At 40.3% G+C, this 14,196-nt stretch overlaps 1 protein-coding gene across 1 annotated transcript in view; it reads right to left on the bottom strand.

Annotated features, from left to right (window-relative positions):
• cadpsb (Ca2+-dependent activator protein for secretion b) overlaps positions 1–10,976 on the bottom strand; it is a 48,572-nt gene extending 37,596 nt beyond the window's left edge. Inside the window, 4 exon segments of the mRNA XM_022189271.2 lie at positions 22–255; positions 553–633; positions 10,649–10,815; positions 10,818–10,976. Of these exon segments, the coding sequence (XP_022044963.2) occupies positions 22–255; positions 553–633; positions 10,649–10,815; positions 10,818–10,950 (615 nt within the window). The 5' untranslated portion in view covers positions 10,951–10,976.
• Positions 10,977–14,196: the final 3,220 nt, after the last annotated feature.

Genomic DNA, 14,196 nt, shown 5'->3' on the forward strand with positions numbered 1-14,196 from the left:
CTCATTCTTAATGCATAATACCTCCAAGGTGAAGGACAGGACCACATCAGACTTGGACAGTGTGTTCTCGTCCTCTTGGCCCATGTCGATGATGGAGGTATTGTGTCCCCGTTTCAGCTTCTGGAGCTTGAACTCTCCACCTTTGGACACTGGCATGCTCTCCAGATTGGCCATCAGCTGATTCACTGAGGACTTGAGTTCCTCAATGTACATGGCCTCCATCTCTTTAGACACAAACTTGGGGAACTTACCTCCCTGCATGACAAAAAGAGAAAAGACTCAGCAAAGATCCACAGTCAGATATGTATTTCCAAAAATCCTAAAAACATAAATATTAGTTTAATGAAATTGTATTTATGTGTTTTGTAGCAGTCATGCAGTAAAACCTGTACAGATAGTGTATTCTTTCTACTCTCTGAGACTGTATTCAATATCTATGAATGGCACTTCATACATGATGTTTATGCAAGTTCCACCATTGTAGCAAGATATTAACTATATAACAAAAGCATAATAAAAGCAATGTCAGCCCTCCCACAGAGCCACACTTACCCTGGCAATCTGGTCTGCCATCTGAAGACGACCATCCAGCTCTCTTCTGATCTGTGCAGCCTGCTCATCCAGGTTGTCAAGCTATTGATAAACAGATGGGAGCAGGTCAGTTAAATCACATTATGGGAAGTGCAATGCTTTCTCGAATACAAAGGTCAGGAACAAAAGTCACCACGTCTTCCTGCATGATTTATCCCTCCATCAAAGATGAGAAATCCAAGAAATGTTTAAATAAAACCCCAAAATTATTTGGATATGTTGCTGATAGCATTTAATATGTTTTCCTGATTATTAATGACTAAATACAGAACGATCTGTGAGAACGATGCAAAATCTTAGATCTCTGGCTCAATAGCAAGATTTTATAAGAGTGACTGACTAAACGCATTCATTAAAAGTCATTTGAAGGTATCCTACGGAACTATGGAGACAGCTTTGTAAGATTGGGGCTCAGTTTTGCTTGAATCACACATTTCTTGAATCATGCATGACAACTGATATAGTATTTGTGCTCTAACAACACTGGAGGCAATACAGGAAGCAGAACACACACGGGCTTTGGTTTATCAATGGGTTAATGGTAGTCACACACAAAGAAGCATAATATGGTGCCTTATATCACAGTGACAGAGAACACGACAAGCAAGCAAATGTGCATTTGCCTTTGCAAATGTTTTATGAGAAGGATGATGATTTTTGACATGTTTATCAGACCTCAAGGGCACATAGTGTAAGAACAGGATAAAAATTGATGCAGCAGAACAAGAGATATCATCCTTTTTATTCCATGCATTCTTCTCTCTTATCAGAACTGGATTTGATATAGTACAACTTGACCGCCAACAGTTCAGTATATGGGCATGTTGTGTTAGTGACAACTAATGCAGCCTCCAACCACTGGCAGAGATGATAAGAAGATCATTTCTTTAACATGCCTAGATGTAATTTTTCATGTCAAACGCCAGTCTTTATTTTTCAGTCACAACGGAAACCGACTCAAGTCTGGTGTCAGATTTGTGTCGTTTCTCTCAGGAGCCGCAAAACACTTCATATTTTTGCATTTCCAGGAACTCTGCTATGTAAAACCATGACAGTTTATCTTTAGAAAAAACTGTGAGGTAGAGCTGTAGATTTGAAATTTGGACTCGAGTTGGACTTGAATCCCAAAAATGAGCATATGCAAAGCGATAAATCTCAAGATGCCAAGGCAAATAGATGAGAAGGCTTGACTTAGTGAGTCCCAAAAAATGTAAATGTTCCACTGAATGCAGTTTTGTGTTTTGCATCTATGCCGAATTATCATGAGCAATCAATGACATCCCCTTGATGTGAGCTAAGTCTCTATAACGTCATGAACACTTTCAGCTGCAGCTGCTGGCCCTGGTAGAAAACAGAGAAAACTCAAAATTGAGATGACAGAAATCAGCCTTTCGTCGTAAAAGTAATTAGTTCGTACACGAGTAACTCAATAATTTCTCCTCTTCATATTCAGCACATTGCCAATTTTCCCCCCTGCAGCCATGCAAATCATTCTGAAGCACAACTCACTTATTATGCGCTTGTTAATTATTAAAAGAGCTTTTATTTCCTTTTGATAAATATCTAATTATTTTAATAACAGGTCTTTATTTATTTGTTGTTTTTATTATAAAAACTCTAACCAAATATTTAATAGTATGTTCCCACTGTTTAAATTCAAATTTCACAGACATGCCGTTGACAAAGTGCATGTGTGTGAGACGTATTGCTGTCTGTAATTTGTATTATGTGTTTTGTCCTGTTTGTCCGGTTAGGCTTGAGTTGTTCTGTCACTGAGTGGAAGTTTTAATTGTGACCTGTCGGGCAACTGCAGAGGAAAATTAGCCTTGAGCTAACGATAACATTTATGTTTGATTTTATACATGGCTTCTCACAAACAAAATCAAAATTATCTTAACGACTATAAAGTCTGTGCAATTACTGAAGTGTACATACATTTTACTAGGAATGGGTAATGTGACTTGTAAACACATGAAGGACAGTGTTGAAGTTGAATTTTAACTTATTAATTAAGTTGTACACTGGACAGCATGTCTCTTATGTGCACTCATTTAGTTATAATTTGCCTTTCAGGGATTTTGATCTAAGTTTTTTAGTCCAAGCCTTCTGCCCGTCGGTCAATATAGTCTTTGTAAAGTTCAACAACAAATTGCTAAAGTCAAAGCTGTTACTTTTTATCTTCCTGTGTCTCTCTGACATTGTAAACATGTGTTTGGGTCATTGGTTTAACCAAGGCTTTCAGCACCACTATCCTCACAAACAGAGCTCCACGTTACACTGTAAAAACATTACTGTAAAAATATGAGGTAAATGGACAACAGCTTTTTACTATAGCAGTACAGAAGCCAGTTGGCGGAGCTGCCGTGCTGTCAGGAGCCCAAAGACACTCCGAAATGTTACACAGGAGGAGCTGGAGATGAACTGACAACCCAGCATTTAGTGGACATGCCTCTCTACCACCTGAAATACAGTCGGTGTTTCACCATAAAAATATGAGCGACCAGGAAAGTCAATTGAAGAAAGACTTCAAAGCGTTTGCTGAAATGTTACAGTTTGTTTCTGTACTGATCCTGGTTTGATGTGAGGATGGGAGTGGTGAAACAAACAAGAACCACTGATATATTTCTGTGCTGCAATGTTTCAGACAGAAACTAGTTTTTTTGATTTGTAAGCGCCTTTTCAAAGGCTTAGTGTGTTACCTGGGAGTAACATTCAGAGTGATGAACAGTGGCTGCAGTCTGAAGTAAATGTGACCGTGCAATCCAAAAGACCCTCACGCAGATGGGTAATTATGGCAAATACAGCGGGGCATACAAAGGCTAATTAGAGCTCCAGCTTGCTCTAACTGACTGCAATCACAGAGGCATAGTGTGGCAGTACACATGAATAGATCAAAATCAAGAGGAAATTCATTTCTCCCTCTAGGGAACCATGTCGTCGTCGTCACAGAGACCGTGAATGGACCACAGGACTTTTTGAAAGGGTTGAGTGTTTCAAATTTCTCCTTTTCCTGTTGATTTCAATCAGCAGAATGACAAATTCTAGCCGAGCTGAGGGTGCAGTTAAAATAAAGCTCACACCAATGTCAATGATAAAGCTTTGACTTGAAGGAACCATCCACAGGAATTTTGGCACACGTGGATCAAACCAATGATAATGCAATTTCTTTAAAACTGCCTGTATTGGACAATGTTGGCTCTAGGCAGAAAAGCCTAGATTTTGCCCCGGTGTAATGAAAAACAGAAATATTCATGGCTCTCTTACATCAATAATGAATGACCGTTTTATATTAGCTGACACAAGGAAATAGTGGAGATGGCTGATGTCTCTTTCTTGCTCTCTGCTTCTGTATGCTTCACCCCTTTCAGTTATTCTTTCAGCCAAAATGTCTCATTCTTGTCAGATTTGATGCTGTGACTCACCAGTCAGCACCGTTTCCACTATGAGGCCTGTAGCCCTAATTGAGACGCATCTACAGCACAGCTGCACCTGGGGAGTCACAAACCTTTCCACACAGCGCCGTGGTATGAGTTTACAGTGAAAAATAAAACCAACCTTGTCTCACCCTGGTGTTGTTATATTGTAAAATCCTTGAGTTTTACATGCGCTTTAAAACTGTAGGGGGAAATATGATGCTGCTGCTTTCATGGAGCACATAGATCAGCTTCTGTTTATAGCTGGAGCATGATGAAGCAAATCTTTGGAGTAAAAAGGTGTCAGATTGTCAAAGGAGTACATCTCAAGTGAAACTTGCAATTTACGGTTTCAGCAACAAGACTGGCTATAAAAATATTTTTATTTGATTACCTTTCCTGTGAAATTTATTACCTTTTTTCTGTTTAGAATTTATTAGTATTAGTGCTGCGGGTAAAGTGGGAAAATCTTTATTTTTCAATACAAAGAAGCAGCGCAAGTTTGGCTGTAACATTGCAGATGTTTTAATGTTATTTGTAAGTGTGAGCGAGCTTTGCATTTTTTTTTACAAGCTATTTAAAACTACTTTAAAACTCGGTAATTAACTGTACATTTAGTGTTGGTGGTAATCTGTATGTCACATAACTGCTATAGATAAGAAATCAGCGAACAACCTAGGAAATATCTGAATAAAACGTGGTGTTCCAGAAAGGACGAGTGCAACATGTTTTAGATTTTGATTTTGTCACTATCAAGAAAAATATCTCCACACAGCTGCACGGTCCATCCAACTGAGCACCTGATTGTATTTGTGATACAGTGCTTTAAACCGCTCTGGTCTCCTGCTGCTGGGACGTTTGCCAGAGCTGACCTCTCTGTGCCTCATGGTATTTCACCCGCTCCTATTACATTAACAGGTCTTGTCTTTCAGGCTTTACCATATTGATTCTCTGCCCCTTCCAGCAATCCTTTTCAAGAGAGAATGAGCAGGAGTCATGGTGTAGTCGTTAGAAGGAGGGGAGGGGGTGTACTAAGTAACACACAGAGGGGAAAAAGACTGACACAGATACAGTGGCCTTACACTGAAAAAAAAATACATGCAGAAACAGCTCCTATAGGAACTGTGCTCGTTTTAGTCAGGAAATCGGTAGAAAAGCATTGTCATTATTGAAATGTCTTACTTACACATTTGTAATTGATTCTGTTCACTGATGTGCACATTATGAAATGATGCCAGCCAGATGCATCTTAAATGGAGGACAGTCAGCATGCACTGTCAAGCCTAGTGTGTTACCAGTGCTGGCCACTGAGCAGCCACCCTACTACATAACCCAGAGTTCCTGTTTAGTAGAGCACATAATCAGACTTTGCCACCAGCTGCAGCAGAATGTCTGCATTGGAAACACAGTACTCAGTAGGGATCTGCCATGCAGTGGAGAGCATCCCGTGGTTTGAAATATCAAAAGCCACGTTTTTTTTCTCTTCATTGTTATGTCCAATAGAAAAAAACTGGATTCATTCATAACTGTGGCTGATACTGATTGCATTCCTGCGTGAGCTGTGCTTGAACCGCTTGTCTCCCCATGCTGCTGGCAATCCGGTGTTGCCTGTCAAAACGCTCAGAGCTCTGGGCACTATTGGACTGCGGCGCAAGCAACATCTGACTCGTGCAATCCCAAAAGAACTGTCATTGCCATGCCTGGAAATTCTGCAGCTTGGCCTGTCAGTGTCTGACACTGCATTTTTACTGTCTCGTCTGTGCACCTCCCCTTCCCACAAAACCCCACAAAACACAACAGATGTAAATCCATAGATGCAAGAAAATTCTCCACACTGCAAAATCCCTCACAACTGAAATCAAATAAGGCAGCGGCAGATAAAACTGCTCATTGTGACTAAGTGCAGATTGCAGCTCATCTACAAAATGGCTAACATGAGAAGAGAAACTCTGAAGTATGTAATGTGAAGGGGGATGGGGTCGGTTTCTTCTTCTACTACAGCCATCTCTGCCTCGGCAGTGGTGAAAAGCAAACACAGTCCTGGCTGTGCAGGGGGAGAAGACCTGAGGGCAGTATCTGTGCAAACTAATAGCACCACCTACTGAGCCCCACAGCACCCCATTCTTATCTGGCCTACAAGTACCAAAAGGTCAGTGTTGTCAATGGCCCACAGGCACAATACAGGTGGACAGCCAATCTCATATAAAATAAGACAGGCTAAAAGTAAGTTTCTCTCTGTTACTGAAGCTGATAGCAGTTCTGCAGCTAAATAAAGGTGACGCTGAATCGCTGTGAGCCGAGTTGACAGCAGGTTAAAGGTGACAGAGCAGAAGCAGGCTGGTAGTTAACAGCCCAGCCGATGACAGATTCCCAGGTGGATGTTGGGACATTAGCAGCAGACAACACGCACGGACGGAGACGGATTCTTGTAAAGAACAAAGAGTGGGGGGCAGAATGAGCTCAGAGCTGGATAGGACCTGGAGGAGTCGAAGTAGCTGCTCTATATTTAGACTTAGTTTGTGTGACTGTGTTAAAATGTGAGAAAAAGCCTCCATCGTGTGAATGTAGCATCATGCGAGGCATTTTAATTAGGAAACGTGATCATGACTACATGCTGCTAAAAATCCCCATCTCAACCCCTAATGCTGGAATCAACACATTTTCCCTCAACTGGTGTGGAATTTTAGGTCATTTTGTTTTCTAATCTTCCTGAATCCTGTCCTTATCAGTCAAGTCATTGGAAAGAATTATCACTCACATTTCCTTCAGCACGATAGAGCATCTTAGTGCCTTTTAGTTTATTGTTTTGGCTTTAAAGTGCACATGCAGTTTCTGTTTACTCTCACCGCTTCCAGCAAAAAAGCTCTGATAATCTTGCTGTGCATTACTTCTTCTTTGTTAAACTGCAGACTTACAAAGTTAACAGCATGCTTGTGAATATGGCACTTGGTGCTTAGCCAAACAAGAACAAATACTTCTCACAACGGTAAGAAAAATTGGATTTGCATTCATCAGGTCACCTTTGATATGACGTCTAATAAATGCTAATGTTGCTCTGTGTCTGCTGTCTGATTAAACAGGCAGCGGCTTTACTAACAAAAGGTGATACGGCACATTTTTAAACATGCTGATTTGTAACATTTATTGAAACTGGTTTAAGTTAATGGGAGATTTGTCACAAAAAATGTATGCAATCATAGCTGTCTTTGAATAACTGAGATTATTGTTTTATATTTGAGCAAAGTCATCTCTAGCCAAAAGGTCAAAAATGCCCTTTTAATTTTTATTCTTGTAATAAACATTGTCCAGATTTAAAATTACACTGGCACATTCACGCTTTACCCTGCGTTTCAGCACCACTGCCTTTTCAGCTTAGAGGTGGCTCGGCAGGCAGCGCAAATGCTTTCATCCTCTCCCAATCCTGTGTGCAGTCAAGAGGCTCCATTACGCAATTATATCAGCTACAGGCTAAACCAGGAAGAGCTCAGGCCTCATTTCCCAACTAACAGTTGCTGACAAGACAAATTAAAGAGGAAGAGGAGGGGCCTGCTTCAAAGTCTGTCAGAGGCAAAGCTCATTTGAGTATGGTCTGTCAGTCCGGGGGGGTCCACAGGTCATGATTTATGACTCTGTAGGGGGAAAAGTCTCGTTCTGATGCGCACATGCTTAGCTTTTGACTCCCAGGCTTGGGTAATTTAATCAGCCACTTGAGATTAGACAATAATTTTAGTCAGTAAGAGTCCACTGGTGTGAATAAATATCAATGATTAAAACATCTCAGAAGAAGAATCTGTAACTAGTGTTCATGTCAACTGCGAATAAATCGAATAATAAGTTAACTGATGAGTCAATAAACAGAAAATTAATCAACAATTATGATAATCAATGAATTGCAAATGGTTCAGCCAAAAAAAAGGCATTTGGATTTGTTTTATTTCTTCATCATGTCTGACAGTGAATTTGATCTTAGATAAACAACTTACATATTGAAGTCATGACAGGGAATTTCAATCTTTTTTTTACATTTTGCACATAATTTATCAAGAAAATAATTGTTAAATTATTTATTAAGAACAATTTAATTGCAACTACAAACATAACTGCTACAACAGTTTCACGCACAAAGAAAGTATTACGTTTTCATGAAATTGTTTCCTTTTAAAACCAAGAATTGATCACTTTTTTTTTTGCTTCATTAAGCTCATTGTTTTGCTATTATTTCGTGGCCTCCTGACTGCAACCAAACCAAAGCCAGCAAATAGCCTGCTGTTAAACAATGTCAAACTGGACCAAAATAACCAGCCAAACACTTCTGTGGTGTTCCATACATTGCTGTTAATCTATGGCAAATAAAAACATTTATATTTTGCTGTTATCTAGCAGCAGGCTGCATCATAAAAATATTTAGTGCTCTTAGTGATGTAACTAGATATTGTGTCACAGTCAGTTTCTCTCTTCATAAAGGAATCCTGTTGTCATAATGAGTATAATAAACTCTTTAACAAAGCTAAATAGGAATCTGTTAAACGTCATGTGGTGTAAGATGTGTACAATTCAGTTTTTTTTTCTTTCAGCAAAATGTGTGTGCGGAGAAGGAATTTTGTTTGAAGGACACAAGAAGAAAGTCTGCAGTCTGCAGTTTCAGGACCAATTTCTCTTGCTGCTGTTTCACTGAAACTAAAAATAAAATCTGTGAGTCGCATCAAACACTAATCTTTTTTATTTAAAAAAAAAAAGCTACTCTAGGACACATGATAAGTGGACACAAAGTTCTGTTAGCACAGTTAAACCAATCATGGTTTTGCAGTGCAGCCACCAAATGCATTTTCTTACAGTTATTTGGTCACGCTTGGTGTCACCGTGGCTAAATAAGTGTGCAGCCATCAGGGAGCGGAGCAGGCTCAGAGTCTGGCTGGCACAGCAGCTGGCTGTACCAGTCTAATCAGTCTGTTAGTCATTTTCAGGGGCTGCTCTTACTTTGGCATGAGACAGAAATAGACCAGTGTTTCCTTTCGACTATTTTGATGTAACTGCAAAAAAATGTAAATCCCCAGCGATAACAGCAAAAAAATGATGCCCTCTGAATCCCAGCCAATACATGAAAACCTTTCATCAAATCCCAGCAGCCCTGAGCCACGCTGCCTGGATTGCCGCTTCTCCTTTTTAGTGAGGATTTTATCATTTAGCAGAGGGCAATATACAGCGGCTGGTTGCTTCCTGAGAGATGCTCAGAGTCACCATTAGGCAAGCTGATATATTCATTACAGCAGCAAACGAAATGAGAGAAGACACCAGAACAGCTGGAAAAGCAGTCAGAGTGAAAACAGAAACAGAAACCCTAATTCTCTTATGCAAAAGTTATTCTGTAAATTAACATATAGATACATGAAATATTAATTACAAACAAAGGTATCCTTTTAAAACTGTGACCTGTATCCATGTGCTATTTCTACCAACCTATAATTGTCACACACCACAGTGCAAAGCTGTGCAAATGCATCTCTGCAGCATTCATGGTTGTGTATTGTTCAGTGTTCATCAGGAGCTCTCCATTGTTCAGAGCAGGATGTGTTCAGGGACATGGTATTATCTTCTGCATGCAGATTTCTGACCCTACACTTACAGCTCTGCTGCCAGCATATAAAAACTAGGTTAAGCATCTTCAAAAGCTTGGGAGGAAAAACACACAGTGGATACGCAGGCTGTGGCAATGTATTGCAACTCAGAATTAGAGGGATCTAACTAATAAACTCTGCAGAACAGAGCCTATATTGATCTTGGCCGACTGAAACATTTGAACAATCTAATCTGTTTAACGGCAACTCATGCCATCTGCTCTTATTTATACATTAGCAGCTGTTGAAAGGGGAATGACACCTGATCCGAAGAAATTCAGCTTCTTCAAATTAATTGGCTTCCAAAATGCGTGTCCACTAGATCTAAATGAAATGATGAGGAATGTAGGTTATATATTAGGTGATGAGCAGATGTCACAGTGTCAGAGGCTTCTTCCAAATCCTGCCGTGGTACGACTTTTAATCAAGCTCCTGAAGAAAGACTACATTAATGCTTCTTTCAGCCTTCCCACAGAGAGCAGTAAAGGCAGCGAGGGAAGAAGAGTTATGTCTGACACGAGCACCCCAGTGTCCACTATTATCCACAAGCAATCTCAACATATCTCCCCTACAATGAAGTATCGCTGGCTTGGGATCAAGGTGTATGTCTTGGGGAGACACATTTTCTTTTATAGAGTCTCCATTTAATTCTAGAGCTAACAATTACATATCAGAAAAAAAATCTTTAAGTTCACTTAAAATAATTTATTTGTCACCATTATCATTATTCTATACATAAGTAATGTAATATGTTTCTAGTTTGTAGAAAAATAAGGATAAAGGCTTCTAATGTTGTTGTTTTCTAACCACAGAAGTCAAGAGTGGGAAGCAAAAGTGAAAAGAAAATTAGAAAACAATGTCATGGTGTTAAAGAAATGCAAAGAGAGAACGTCATATTGAAAACAGAAGATAAGAAATCAAATGCAACGATGCCTCCATCAACCCAAACAATTAAAAAAAACACAACAGCACTAAAGTGTTTCACCGAAAACTTTTATAAATGTGTCACCCGTGCATCTGAAAACTTACCTGACAAGCCTGGTACAGCAGCTGGTGCTCAAACTTTTTGATGCCGAGGATATTCTGGAACATCTCGTACAGCTGGTCCTTGCTGAGGATCAGCTCAGAAGCCGCGCTGGCAGTCATGCGTTGCTGCGCCTTGCGAGGATCCTCATCGCCACGGTAGATGGTGTCAACTTGGCCATCCAGGAGCTGAGCACCGTCTCCTTGCTCAGACCGTCGATCTCCGGGAGGCTGCGCACACGCTTCTCGATGTGCCTCTTGAACACTTCCCTGAAATCGTTGGCCGAGAAGCCGCCGCTCTGGACCATCTTGGCCACACGGTCACTCTTCAGGAACACCTGCATTGTGAGAGACCAGTGTCACTAGTTGTAATGTGTAAAAGTTGAAAATTTTAAACAGTGATTAGTAGTTGTACTGTAGCTAAAGGTCTAGATTTAGAGTAGAGTACAAGGCGTTGGAGACGTTAAACTTTTTTTGTCACATTCCGTCTCAAACTGTTAATATCTGACTTAATCAGCAAAAAAAACCCACAAAATTCATGGAAATCAGAAACATGCATGTGTTGGTGTGACTCAACACAAACATTCTGTCTCGTGCTAATGACAGACTAACAGGGACAGAGGCAGACAAGACTATATTGTCACAGCTTCAACCATCAGAGCTGACTGCTTTGTCACTTTGACAGTCACATTTTGTTCTTAGCAGCCATTATAGCTAAAAAGCTGCGACTACTGCTCTGAAACTCCACAACACACTGGTACACTATCCTCATTACTTGCTGTATGTTACAGTGGTTTGTTACAAAGGTTTGCAGGCTAAGATTAATTAAAGATTAAAGATGTGTGGTTAGGCTTCCTGCAGACTCCAGCATCTAGCAGCATTTTTAGCAAAGAAAATACACAAAGCAACCTTTAATCATCCATAATTTGTCTAACAGCGGCCCTTGTTGTTTGAGTAAAGATGCCACTTGAGTGGACAAGAAATTAGCATTTTTAAAATAAACTGGACACATTTATTTGAGATAAAGTGAAAAATGTGCACCCTGCAGTCAAGGTGATAAGTAACCCAAAAAGGACAAATAAAAATGTGTGTTTAAAATTTAAAAGTGACCAGAAAAAAGGTTTCTTCCCATAATTTTACAAACATCAGTGTCTTACCAAAGTCTACCAAACACAGTTCTTAAAGGTCCCATATTATACACATTTTAGCAAGTTAATGTGAGTCTCAGAACATGAATTTAAAGTTTTTGTTCAAAATAGTAGATATCGTTAATTGTACTGCAACTATATTAGCCCTAGCTTTAATGTCTCTGGCTTTAAACCCAACAGAGCTGCTGCAGGCAAGGCTCCTTAGGAGGATACACCTCTTTCTGTGGTAGCATTTTAATATCCATACTATCAGGCTATAGTACGCTAGTTCACTAGCGACGACCACACTGTCAATTTGAAGCTTGATTGTTTATTGGATGTAAAGGATCATTATGTTGGTGATGACTGAATTGAACTGATTCGGTGTAGGTTTAGGGCTTAGTCGGACATTAACATCTGCTTCTGGGCTGCCGGACCCCCAAAGCCTCTCATAAGAAAGAAACAAAGAGTGGCTGTAACATATAGCTTGGAAAATCCAAACTGAATCTCCATGTATCTCCTATCTCCATGTTAGGAGATACAGGAGAGTCAGTTTGGCATTGGGCGAATTGAATCGTGTTTCCCTCCCGGTACAGTTTGGTACGACCAATCATAGCACGGGAGGCGGGAGTTATGCTGCGTCATCTTCAGCGCCTGGATTACCCATAAAGATGATGCCGGAGGAGGAGGAGGGGGCCAAAGCGAATCTTTTTGTGGTCTCTTGCGTTTTGGATGGCGTTAGTCGTTGCCTCTTTTCACTTGACGTTTCCAACGATGAGGAGGCAGTGGATGGCTCGTTACTTTCGGCTTCTTGCCATTGTTTGTAGAGAGGAAAATCCCGTTCCAACGTGTGAGTAAATTTAAGCAACTTTTACACATACGCACCGACTTGGTTTGGCTCCGATTTAAAGTTATTCCTAACACCGCTAATCGTTTGGAAGGAGTCTTTTGTTGCACAGCCTTTTCAAAAATAAGTGTTGTACTTGAGAGTACCCCATGTATTCGCTGATTTTGTGACAAAACAGCAAGTAATCTATTCACCGCGACGCTTTCTCGCTGCATGCCATTGTTGTTTGGCTACTTGGACTTCAAGGTGGATTTGTTTGTGCGTCACATCCGTGTTACGCTGATTGGTTCTTTCTTGTTCAAGCTGCATTCGTTAGCCCCTCCTTTTGAAATCGTCTCGTATCATCGCAATGCCAGACTGCCTTTATTTGTATTTATATTAAAACATAATAAAGTCAGTCTGGATTTTCCAGGCAACGTAACATAGGTCTCCCAAGGGTTGGAGCAGCTGGAAGCTGCAACAATTGGAAGGAGTGACCAGAGAACATGCAAGGATTCTGGGCTCTGTCAGGACTTGTTTGAAGTGAAAGAGGAATCAGGATAAGATTGCAACTTAACCAGCCTCTGTAGCGAACTGAGAGTCAGAAGGCAAAGCATCCTGAGATTTTCTGGCTTGTATATGGTGTATTAAAGATTGTCAGGTCGTGAATCTAGTTTGAAATCCATGATGGTGATAATGATGGGTAGATATGAATACGAAATTGTGCGTACAAGAGGCTGAAATGAGTTCCTCCGTTGGTCAGCTGGCCATGGCCTTTGAGATAGGGCGAGGAGCTTGCCATCCAGAGGGAGGACTGTTGTACAGTGGTTGCTCCTTTGTGTCAAAAGGAGTCAGTTGAGATGGTTGAAATGCTGATTTGGATGCCTCTTGGGCAACTTGTTGGCATGACTAGCGGAGGTATGTGCTTCTAGCATCTTTGCTGGGACTTTCACCGAAGGTTGATGGTGGTATGAAGCTGGGAGAAAATGGTGAGCCACTGTCAGAGGCTAGGGAAATTGGCATCTCTGTGCAGTATGAGTCAAAGTTGCTAAGTAGAGGATAGAGATATAGAGCATAATAATATTTGTCATTACAACAGCACATCCATACATCCATAATAATGAAGCCAAATATAAATGTTTTGACAGATGAATTGTCTGTGTATAGCTCATTTTCAAACTCAAATCTATAAATAATAACACTATATCCTGCATACTACTCACTATATTGTATTACTGAACATTTCTGACTTTTTTGGTCGTGACAGGAACATACATAGATAGAAGTGGAAGTCAATGTCCCCAGTAGGAAATCATATGTCATGCTCATCATTTCATAAAAATGTGTTTGCCTAGAAGTTAGTTATGACACTGATGGTGGTTGAATAGGACAGTCTGTGAGTGAGCTTTATACAAGAGTGGAAACATAGTTTAGAGCCATCCAACTTGTAATTTAGACAATGCCGCCTTAAGGGTACAGTTACTATTTCCATCATCCTTCTGATTTTAAACTGCACCGTATTTCACACTAAAATTAGACAGGCACAAAATAAACTAGGTTTCTGTTTAGCTATCACGTAGTGCAGAGGTCGTCTTGTAATT

This window comes from Acanthochromis polyacanthus, chromosome 5 (assembly GCF_021347895.1).
Source record: "Acanthochromis polyacanthus isolate Apoly-LR-REF ecotype Palm Island chromosome 5, KAUST_Apoly_ChrSc, whole genome shotgun sequence".
NCBI lineage: Eukaryota > Metazoa > Chordata > Actinopteri > Pomacentridae > Acanthochromis > Acanthochromis polyacanthus.